Below are 12,526 nucleotides of genomic sequence, written 5' to 3' on the forward strand. Positions count from 1 at the left end.
TTTCTAAATGAGGCACAGCCATTTTCATTATCCAGTTAAATATGATGTACATTTAATTTCAAATACAAACTGACACTTTGTCTATTTATTTCTACATATGCAACCAATTACTGTCCTCAAATAATTATTCCATAAAATTAAATGTGATTTCTTGTCTTTTCCATGCCAGAAGAAATGTCTGCTCCTGTTTTATGTAAGATTCTTTCCGTCCACAATTCTTTTTTTTTTTTCTTTCTGTAAAAACAAATTTATCTTGGAAGTTGACACATTTCACAACTTGATAGTTCAGTTGGGTTTAAAAATGTGCAATGACTGCAGGTCCAGCCTGCATCATCGTGCATTGGTGGTGACGATGGCATTGCTGCTGTTGCTGCTGCAGAGGCAGCAGGAGCTGTTAATGGAGATGTAAATGTGCTACTTTGAGGTCGTGATGAAGGCGGCGATAAGGAACTTGCAGCAATAAGTTGTTCTACTGTTGCCCAGTGTTCTGACCTAGCCCAGTCCCGTGCCATTTCACTATTCTGTGTCCGCACTGCTTCAAGCAATGGTCCCATATACTCCTACAACAACAACAACAACAAAATTAATCAGAGGCTCACATCCAAAGCAAACAATTGTTTCTTTTTTTTAATTTTTAATTTTTTTTTTAACTGTTAGAATAAGTACATTAAAACAGAAGCCTGTGCTGAAGACTTAGCAAAACAAGAAAACAAGCACCTCAAAATATGGAAAAATTTTAGTAAAACAAGAAAACAAGCACCTCACAATACTGAAAAATTATAAAGAACTGGAAAATGTAAATGGCAAGCTTCACAGAGGATTTTTAACCGCTTGAAAATCTACTGATACTAATTTTACTACGGTTTGAAGCTCCTGTTCTTGTTCTTCCGTGTTTGCGATTTTAAAACTGGGTTATTTTGGGAATCCACGCATATATTCTAGATTTGCATTTTTTTGCTAGGCAGTTGTTCTGAAACAGCTGCAATCCACCAGATGTCACTTAGGCAACTGGTTAGCAAACCAGTTATCAAACCAGAAAAAGAGGATATGCAGTGTAACGTGGAATCCGGACCAAGTTTCATTTCTAGTGAATCTCCACACCATTGAGAGGCAAATGCTATGTTAAAAGGCAGAGTGAAAAAAATTTGATCCACCCAGGAACTGATCCTGCTACCTTTCAGTTCCTTGCCAAACACTACCACTAGACCATCAAACCCGATGCAAGTTTTGTTGCGCTTTCTGCTAATTCAAGGCAATGCTGCACTCTTGAGTTATGGTCACTCATGGTAAAATTTGTATATTCATCAATACTGCACAAAGGAGTGAGGATATATATACAAATTTTAATTTGCATTCACTAGAATTTTACTACAATACTACTTTTGGTCTGGATGTGGTACTAGTTGGTTTGCGGCAAAAGGGATTAAACTGCAAGGTCACGTGTCCCTTCAGCCATTAAGTGGCCAACCAGGAGTGGTTGTCAAAGGAGGTGAATCCTGGAAAGTATACGTGTAACTAAAAAAAGATCCAGAGATAAAACCCCAGGAAAAAAAGACAGCACAGACAAGTCGTTAAAAGATCAGTCAAGACAAGGCATTAAAACCAAGAAATGAAACAGAATAAGGAGAATAGAAAGGTGGCAACGGTAAAGGTCATGCTGGGCCACTGAGCAAGGGCCACCAAGGGCCCCTGGGGGAGGAGGGAGGGGAGAGGAGAGGAGGGGCGAGGGCAGGAGCAGGGGAGGGGTGCCACACCAAGCCCCCACACAGCCAATGAGGCCGAAAAGCCCTACTTTACGGAGATGAGTAGAAACCACTTTCACGGGCAAAACTAAACAACAGATCAGCCACTTTGGCATTGTGTGCCAGCATCAGAGGTTGCGTGTCAGGAAGATGAAGATACCGCCTCAAAGCAGCCAAATTAGGGTTACCATCAGGCAGGCCCTACATTTGCAGTGAGATGGATCCTCACGTCAGAGAACAAGACCATGGGTCAGCCAAATGTGGCCAATGCAGAGTTGACAAGAGGATGGTGGATTCCCTGTGAAAAGAGCACATGTGGTTGTGGTCTCCTTAATTGCCCTCTGTCTGAGGAGCTCAGGGCAGACCATTATGAGTCCCAGACTTAAAGAAATCTATGGCATATACAAGACCTAAGGTCCAATTCTGGATCCCCATTTCCAGAATCAGCATCCTGGTGGCCAGCTTTGCCAACTGGCCAGTTCATTAATTTCCTAAAATCCCAACACCACTGGGGGACCAAACAAATACGACTGGCTGTCCAGCTTCATGGAGGTCAGAGACAATCCAGAGACGAGGTCCTGGATAGCGATAACCGGTGGGAGAGGAGAGTTGCACTGTCTACAGCCAGATGGCTACTAAGGGAGTCACTACAGATTAGGATACTCTTGCTGGTACAAGAACAAACAGAGCTAAGGGCTTGTCTAATGGCCATCAATTCAGCAATGAAGACACTGCAGCCGTCTGGGAGAGTGTGGAGTTCCCTTCACCATGCATGTGTGTATGCAAAGCCTGTTCATCCATTGACTGTTGAGCCACTGGTGAATAACACTTCTGAACCCGGATATGTCTCAAGGTCAGCCGAGACCAGGCAGTGAAAAGATTGAGACAAATCTGTTGGGGGGGGGGGGGGGGGGGGGGGGCACAAGCCATGGGGACAGATGCCATTTCTCCCTGACCAGAGGCGACAATGAAGGAAGCTGCAGTTCCAAGTAGAGACACTGGAGGTGTACAGCAATTGTAAACCCAGTTCTGGGTTGCTTTTGTAGGAGATGAAGCTCCCTTCCAGGGAAAATGACACAGTAGTTGAGATGTTTAGGGAAGCTATGAACACACACAGCTTAATGCAGCAGCCATTGTTAGCACCTGATAGGTAATGGAGGTACTCCAGCCTCAACTAGTAGGCTGTTCGCAGGGCTATTTCAGAAGGCTCCTGCCGCAAGTCAGACCCCACAATGATGAATGGGGTCAGTATTCGCAATGCTGAAGGTGATGCTGAACCATGTGCAAGACTCTCATAATCAAGGCGGGACAGAATCAGTGCTTTATAGACCCACAAAAGGATATAGCAATCTGCACCCCAGCTAGTTTTGCTGAGGCAGCCAAGCGTATTGAGGTGTCATCAGCATTTTCACTTCAGTTGGCGGAGGTGGGGAAGGAACATCAACTGGGAACTGAGGACCAGTCCCAAAAAGCACTACATCTCAAATATAAGAAGTAACTGATTGTCCAGGTAAAGCCCTGAGTATGGGTGGGCTGTACAATGGTGACAGACATGCAAGTCACAAGTCTTGGCAGCTGAAAACCAATAGCCACAGGGGAGAACCCATGATTGCGCCTTTCTTAAGGCACCTTGTAGGTGATGCTCACTAACACCCATACTAGAGGAGCAATAATAAAACCAAAACTCATTGGCATATAAGGAGGGTGATGCCAAAGCCCTACCACCACCACTAGACCACTGATGGCCACCAGAAAGAGGGGGGTTGCTCAGGACAGAGCCCTGTGGGACCCCATTCTCTTTGATCTGGAAGTACTGAGGTAGCACCCACTTCAACCCGGAACATACAGTGCGACAGGAAGTTTTGCACAAATTTTGGGAATGGACCCCGGAGACCCCACTTATGTGATGCAATAAGGATGTGGTGACGCCATGTCATGATAAGGGGGTCATGCAAAGGCCCTCTGGATGGTGAATTCCAGGTGAACCAAATTATCAGCAGTGGAGCGACCTTTGCAAAAACCACACTGAGATGCGGCCGAAAGGCCCAGAGACTCAAGGAGCCAACACAGCTGCTAACTCACCACGCATTCGGACAACTTATAGAGACAGTCGGTAGGGCTCATTTGGTGATAACTGCCCATCTCTAGACGGTTCTTATCTGGTTTCAGTACTGGAACTATCATGCTTTCTTGCCACTGACATGCGAACTCATCCTCATTCCAGATCCGATTAAAGGGGGCAAGGATGTGTCACTGACTATTCACCGAGCGGTGTTTCAGAATTTGGTTGTGGATGTGGTCTGACCCTGGGGGTGTATCAGGGCGATGGGCCAGGGCACTGGAGGGTTCCTATTTACTGAATCTAGCATTGTATGGATGCAGGTGGTGGGTGCTAAAAGATGGGTGCATTCAGTCCACCCACTGTTTTATGAGCTCAAAGGCAGGGTGGTAGTTCAAAGACGTAGATGCGCGAACATAATGCTCAGTAAAATGTTCAGTGACAGCATCTTGACCAGTATAAACAGCACCATCTAAGGAAATACTTGATACACCTGCAGGGGATTGAAGCCATAGGGGTGTCGGATCTTTGCCCACACCTGTGATGAAACACTAATTCTATTACTTAAATTACTCAAAAATTAAAAACAGTTCTTATTGCCAATATAGTGTACCAAACAATTATATACCTTCAAATATTCCCCCTTCAGTGCTTTATAGATCACTTCATACATTTCTGGAATTACTTTGGTTTATGTGCACCATGGATTGGAGTGCTTTATTGTAAACTAGAGTAGCTCACTCCTGTATCGATAAATTGCAGTGTCACAGTGAGCCTGTCTTCTGCATATATAGTAATTCTCCATTGAGAATTCTGATTTGTAATGTGAGAAGTCACTTGACTGAAGCAAATACTGAAATGCACTCTCATCCATTTCTAAGTAGTTTATATAAGAGTTGACGTCTTCCAGTTGCAGCTCTCATAACAAATTTTGCTGAACGCTTTTATTATCTTGACATAACACCCATGGCTTCACCCATGTATGTTTCCGTTTTTCCCCACTGCTTTCTACCAAATGCACACACAACGCAATTGTGGCACTGCACCGCGTAACAACAAGTTGTTGTCCATCATCTTTAAATCTGACTACAATGTAATAACCCTTTTTAGCGCCATGACAAAGATCTTTGTCAAAGAAATATGATAGTGTAATAATGGCCGTAGATGGTAGATGACCAGGCCTCAAAAGGAGAGATCAATGGCCAAATGAGTTCAATGTGCCACAATCAAGTAAGTGGGGGCACCAGAGTTCAAGAGGCAAAGATTGAGCTATGCCAGCAAAGTTTCGATGTCTTTACCAAGGCCAGTGATCATTGTCCCTCACCACAAAGGGTTAGGGGCATTGAAGTCGCCCAAGACTAGGAAAGGTGGGGGGAGCTGAGAGAGTAATGCAGACAATACATTCTGGGACATGACATCATTGGGAGGGAGATACACATTACAGATGGTAAAATCTTTAAGTGCCCTTACCCAAACAGCCAAGGCCTCCAAAGGTGTAACAAAGGGGTACAGGGCCACTATAATATAGAGTCCAGCACAAACATACATACAGACATACAAACTCCACCTGATAGCCTCTCACAGTTGGTGCGATTCTTAAAATAACCTCAGTAAACACAAAAGGCAGGAATCAGAGTTGGTGGAAACAACCACGTTTCCTGGATGGCAATACAGAATGCAGGGTAAGTGCTTAAAAGCTGCCGTAGCTCAGCCAGGTGGTTGAAAAATGCATTCAAATTACGCTGGAGGATTGTGGGTGCATGAAGTGACCAGGGGAGGAGGGGAGGTTATGACCCAGGGTCACGTGCTTCTACTGCACACTGCCTGGGGAGATCTGGTGCCACCAGAGTCTCCACCTCGGGCACAGAAAGAGTACATGCAGTGTCTGATGGTGTGGGGGTGACCGGAGTTTCATTCATCTTAGAGGACATCTTAGAGGACTTCTTTCTGTCCTTCTCCTTAGAAGACGAGGACTGGGGAAGGTTTCTCTGAATTGGTTTCGGGTACAGAGGAAGAACAAGAGGAGGAGGAGGAGATTAGTGTTTAACGTGCCGTCGACAACGAGGTCATTAGAGACGGAGCGCAAGCTCGGGTTAGGGAAGGACGGGGAAGGAAATCGGCCGTGCCCTTTGAAAGGAATGATCCCGGCATTTGCCTGAAAGGATTTAGGGAAATCACGGAAAACCTAAATCAGGATGGCCGGAGACGAGATTGAACCGTCGTCCTCCCGAATGCAAGGCCAGTGTGCTAACCACTGCGCCACCTCGCTCATTCAGGAGGAAGAACAAGAAGTCCGATAGCCAGCAGCCTGTGGTTCCTTCAGTGACTGGCAGGCATCTGGCTGTGAGCCAGCAGGAACTGTGGAAGGAAGAGTACCGAGAGACCTCTTCCTAGTTAGGGAAATCGGAGGAGGGCAAGGCGCCTCTGGCTGGGGGGATAGGGACTGGTGTACCCAGCAGGTGGAGAGCCAATGCCCTTGAAGTGGGTGCAGTGGAAGTAGCATAAGGGCCCCAACTGCCTGGGTGGTAGCTATTAGCAGTCTGCTCTGAGAGCCTGCTGTAAGAGGTGCAACAGAGGAAAGCACCGTCGCAGAGAAGGCAATGACATTGTGGCTGTAGTGTGAGATTGTGTCATTTCTATGGGATTAAGATGCTCATACTTTTTTCTGGCCTCTTGATATGTGAGCTTGTCTAGGGCCTAATACTCCTAGATTTTCTTCTCACACTTAAAATGGAGCAATCTGGCGAGCTGGGAGGTGTGGGGGGAGGGGCACAAGGAACATTTGTGTGCTGTGGATGTCCACAATCCCTGCAACAGGAAGACGTATGACTGAACTTCATACATCTGAAGCATCTCATAGGAGGAGGAACATACGGTTCCACATCACACCGATAGACCACCTTGACCTCCTAAGGCCTTGAAAGTCAAGATGAAGGCCTCCAGAAGCAATCTTAATTTCCCTTGGTCCTCCCACAGCGTGGCCAGGGAAGGGATCGTACTTTGTTGCACCATATGATGCACTGCCATTTGAAGAGACTGCCGAGGCCACGTGGTCACCAGCTGGAGAAAGTTTTTAAGTCACTTCATGTGGGAATTATCTGCCATACTGTCACCCATTCTGAACAGGGACTCTCTCTGTGGGAGCCACCCAGCTACAGCTACCTGGTCAGTAATCCATTGCCGGGAGTCTCTATGCGCCAGTCATCACAGGCAAATACTGCACGACATACATGGGGACTGTGCAGTGTAGACGCCAACAGTGTGATCCCTGCATGCTCAGGGGCTACCATTGCGCAAGTACTCAACAACAACCCCCCCCCCCCCCCCACACACACACACAAAAAAACAGGATGGCTATGGTGCTGGATTTTGGGTGTAACATGACAACAGGAAGGAAGGATGCCAGGGCACAGAGGCGGAGTATACATCACAGTGGATGACCTTCCCAGCCTGAAATGCACACTTCTGTAAAATTTGGAAAAGATGGAAGGTCACACCCAATAATGGGGACCATATAATCTTTAATGGAAGGTGAATGATAGCACCGGGAGTGAAACTGGAAATCTCAAGACCAAAATTGTGAACCAAGTCCAGGCAGGGTCTGCACGAAAAGGACCATCCTATGTAGTGTCAGTGGAGGTAAGAGATAGACCAAGTGTAGGTTTGCAGCACAGAAAGAGGAAGTAGTGCTGCAAAGGCTGGGGCCCCATGGTAGCCAAGCATGTACTTGCCAAGGAGTGGTGAGCCCTTTTGGTGGTGGTGGTGGTGGGATATATAATGCTGGGGGCATGCTGCATGTGCTAACACAATTTGAACCTTCACTCAAAAGTATGACTGAAAAATGGGCACAATTCCTTTACAATAACAAGAAAGCATAGTCATGCTTGCAGAAAGGTGCTAGTTGATCTGTAACAGAAGGTAATTTTAAACTGGGATCATCTTTACAATTACTCCTGCTTCCAATAAGCATATAAGTACCAAAAGAACTATTGACAGCTCTATGACACTATTTAATTAACAAGTTGTCACTGTAAAACATATTTCCATTATAATGTTGGTTGGAACAGCACCAACATGATTAGAAAAAAGATCACCTTTTTTCCCCGTACTGGCAACCACTTTTCGCAAACAGTACCATCCTTAAGCCATTGTATGATCAGAAAATTCCAGTAAATAGAAAAAAAATGACAAAATATTTGTTCTCTATGGCAGCAAACACATGGTACAGGGTGCAACCATAAAACGTATGGTTAGCCCCTTACTCCTAGCTGATATGCTTACTTCCCAAGTTAGTGTGTCAAATACTACAAGTAAAGGTGAAAGTTGAGCTCCAAATAGATGCAGATTGCAGCCAGCAATGATAAGAGAGCCCCTTGAGTACAGAGTATCAATTTTTACTTCTTGAGAAACAGCCTAGATACGTGAAAAACGAAATCAGCGTAAAATATAAAATTAAGAAAATACTTAATAAAACAAAGAATAAAGCAGTCCTCATAGTAATAAAACATTAAAATCAAAATAGAAAACTTATGTAACCATGCTCACATTTATAATTTGTATATACTTTACATCATTATAAAACACTGAACTGACCATGAATCTTTTAATCGAATAAGTGTCGTCATTATAATAATATTAGAAACCATAATTATTCTTATTGAGAAGATTCAAGCATTAAGAGGAAATAGTGGGACAGTGTTGTTATGCATTACTCTGCAACCATCAGCTGACAATCTTTGGCTGCATCTCCAGTTTCACGTTTATCCAAGCAGCGTCTATGTGTACACTGGGGCTCTCGGTGACACTGCATTGCACCTTCTCCACACCATGTCATACGTCATCAATTAAAAGATTCATTGTCACATTGATGTTTTATAGTGACATAAACTGTATACAAATGGTAAATGTACAAATGGCTAAATAGATAATATATTATTTTGACTTCAACATTTTATTACTTGGAGGCCGTTTTATTATGTAATTTGTTAATTTCGTATTTTATGCAAATGTTCTGAAATTCTGTACGTAGGGGACTCTCTTATCACTGCTGGCCACAATCTGCATCTGTCTGAAACTCAACTTTGGCCTTTACTTTTTAATATTTGACACATCCACTTTGGAAGCAAGCATGACAACTTTACACCAGGGGTAAGGATCTACCTGCATATTTTAAGATTGCACTGTAAACCTTATGTTTACTATTAAAGAGAACAAATATTTTGCATATTTTTCTTGCATTATTATTCTAACTATATACAGGAATTTTCTGATCATACGACGGCCTGAGGATAGTACTGTGTACTGAAATTGGTTGCCAGTATAGGCAGATAATAATAATTTAAAAATGCAACTACAGATTAAAACATATATTTTCTCTGACTCTAAAACAGTGATGATGATGATGTTTGGTGTGTGGGGCACTCAACTGTCCAGTCATCAGCGCCCGTACAAAGTCCCAATTTTTTCACAGTCCAATCTAGTCACTGTCAGGAATGATGATGAAGACAACACAAACACCCAGTCCTCGTGCAGAGAAAATCCTCAACCCGGCCGTGAATCGACCCCGGGACCCAATGATCCAGAGGCAGCAAGGCTAGCCACTAGACCACAAGCTGCGGACCCTAAATCAGTTCCAAACTTGTAATGGAAGCACAATGCTGGAGAAATAATAGTTTTTGCCAAGACAAACATCCCATTTATTTGTGAAGTGTGTGCCTGTTTTCTAGATAAAGCTCATTCTTTAAATTATCTTAGTAGGATGACTAGAGTCTGAATAGGAATCCTACAGCAGAAGAATAAAGTGGAATACAAATAAGATCCAAAACTGTATTGTATGAAGTAACGCCTTTTTGTAATCGCAAATGCCTGGTGGGGGGGGGTGGGGGTGGGTGGAGGCTCTTAGGATTAGATTAAAATGTACGTGTTACCTGGACGTATGACATATACCATTATACTGAAATGTATAAACATGTCTATCAGCTACAGCAGAGCCAACCCCTAGCATACAGTTTATAACCTAGCATGAGAGCCTATCAGAGTTCTTTGAACTTCAGCTAATTACACACAGAAAAGTACTGCTGTCAATATATATATAAATAAACATCACATTTTGAAAGTGTGCTACATTGTTTGGTAATAATTTTTTATTAATGTTCACTTTAAGCTTACTAATTTCTTTTTTAATTTGAAAACTTGACTATCACACATGCTACATTACACACACAAAAAAAAAAAAAAAAAATCACACCTGATTTTACTAAATATTGTAGTAAGATATTACCTTCATTGGCAGCATATCCATTGTTGAAATGTACAACAAGAAATGAAAATCAGAGACTGCATTTAGAAACTGATCTGGTGAGAACTGTTGTAGGTAGTTGCTTAATGTGTTGAAATCCTGGATGTGACCATCAACCAGCCTATGGAAGGAAAACAATAATAAATTAAACTCTATTTTGGTAAATATACACAAAGTGACTATTTAAAGAGAGAGAGAGAGAGAGAGAGAGAGAGAGAGAGAGAGACGATAGCGTTCTTCACATCAGTTCACTGGTAAGACAACAACATAGGTGATTACACGTTTGTTGCACACAGGAACACTGTTGTATCACAACAACAATTAAATACATTTCATGGTGAATAATTACACAAAGTTATACAGCGAGAGCTTGAAGTTGGCTGATTTTGGTACTGAATGCTTACAATTGTATCATCCTGGTTTTCTAATTATAAGACTTCTTTAGTTTATGGATATGAAATTCTAAAATCATGACTTGCAAACCCAAGAGAAGTTACACTCGTTAGAGACCAAATTGGTCTTAGCAACTTTCATAACTTCTCCTTATTACAGTAAAAAGCTCTTACAACTGCAGCAGAATAAATGTAAATGGCTTATTTTAAATAAAAATAGTTCTTTTTTATGACATGCTCATACCCCACTTCAATGCGGAGTCGGCCATGTTAGTACGCATTTGGCAGTGTTAGTTGCAGATGGTGGCCAGATGCCTTCCTGCCACCACCACCCAGGACAGAATTAGAGCACCCTAGCTGTCTGCATTTAGTGAACGTTTGCAAATGCCTGTGAGCTGTGTAACTGAGGTGGAACGTGGGGACTAGCTCGGTATTCATCTAGCAGGACGTGGAAAACTGCCTGAAAACCACCCAGGCTGGCCAGCATACCAGCCCTCGTCGCTAATCCGCCGGCGGGGATGCGATCTAGGCCGGCGCACCTACCAGTGTCCTGGAAGCAGCGCATCGGCACTCTCGGCTACCCTGGCGGGTGCCCCACAACAGAATAGCAAAATGCCAAAGAGAAAGGCAGGAAGCTCAAAGAATTAACTTAATGTCTAAAACAGTGTGTGTGTATGTGTGTTTGCTGTCACCTTCTGGGCACTGTCTTGAGCTTTTTGGTAATCATGGAATTCTCAAAAATCCTCAAAAAAGCATTATTGGTCTTAAAAAAAAGTATCCCACTGGTGATCTACCTTGTGCTTCCTTGTTTATTCGATAATCTTTTAAAAAAGTAATCAATGTTTAAAGATAGATTATGATTTAATGCCCTGTCGACGATGAGGTCACTTGGCGAGGGGGGGGGGGGGGGGGCAAGGAGAAACAATTTGGATAGCAGAAGGAAATCAGTCCCATCTTTTTCAAAGGAACTATCCACACATTTTCCTTAAGCAGCATGCAAAACTCAAATCAAGATGCCTGGGTAGGTATTTGAATCAACGTCCTACAGAATTCACATCCCGTATAAACATTTTGCCATCTAACTTGATAATAAATATTAGAATTTATGTGCACTTTAAGCAGATCAATTTATTTTTAGCTTTAATATTACATGTTCCCTTACATTAAAAAAAAACACACACATGTGACTGCTAAATGTGGAAACTTCCATACAGATTTTTTTCATAGTATCTTACCAGGTACAAGTATAATGACTGTGAAGCTTACAGAATACTGAGAGAATTTTGATAAGACACAGTACATACAGTTCCGTACAGTGAATGGTATGACGCCATTAATAAATATAGACCTTAATCAGAAGCATATAGCTAAGGTAGAATATTCCAAATTTTTAGGTGTGTCCATTGATGAGAGATTAAATTGGAAGAAACACATTGATGATCTGCTGAAACGTTTGAGTTCAGCTACTTATGCAATAAGGGTCATTGCAAATTTTGGTAATAAACATCTTAGTAAATTAGCTTACTACGCCTATTTTCACTCATTGCTTTCATATGGCATCATATTTTGGGGTAATTCATCACTGAGGAATAAAGTATTTATTGCACAAAAGCGTGTAATCAGAATAATAGCTGGAGTCCACCCAAGATCATCCTGCAGACATTTATTTAAGGATCTAGGGATATTCACAGTAGCTTCTCAGTATATATACTCTCTTATGAAATTTGTTATTAACAACCAGACCAAATTCAAAAGTAATAGCAGTGTGCATAACTACAATACTAGGAGAAAGGATGATCTTCACTATTCAAGATTAAATCTAACTTTGGCACAGAAAGGGGTGAATTATACTGCCACTAAAGTCTTTGGTCACTTACCAAATAGTATCAAAAGTCTGACAGATAACCAACAAGTATTTAAGAAGAAATTAAAACAATTTCTGAATGACAACTCCTTCTACTCCATAGATGAATTTTTAGATATAAATTAAAAAAATAATAATAATAAATAAAGAAAAACAAAAAAACACAAAAAA

The 12,526-nt window shown here is 42.4% G+C and overlaps 1 protein-coding gene across 1 annotated transcript in view; it reads right to left on the bottom strand.

Annotated features, from left to right (window-relative positions):
- Positions 1-172: 172 nt before the first annotated feature.
- LOC124777500 (nuclear protein localization protein 4 homolog) overlaps positions 173-12,526 on the bottom strand; it is a 244,756-nt gene continuing 232,402 nt past the window's right edge. The window contains exons 10-11 of the mRNA XM_047252942.1: positions 10,082-10,220; positions 173-560 (exon numbers count right to left, since the gene is read on the bottom strand). Coding sequence (XP_047108898.1) covers positions 249-560; positions 10,082-10,220 — 451 coding nt within the window. The 3' untranslated portion in view covers positions 173-248. The remainder of the gene's footprint in view (positions 561-10,081; positions 10,221-12,526) is intronic.

Source organism: Schistocerca piceifrons, chromosome 2 (assembly GCF_021461385.2).
Source record: "Schistocerca piceifrons isolate TAMUIC-IGC-003096 chromosome 2, iqSchPice1.1, whole genome shotgun sequence".
Classification (NCBI taxonomy): Eukaryota; Metazoa; Arthropoda; class Insecta; order Orthoptera; family Acrididae; genus Schistocerca; species Schistocerca piceifrons.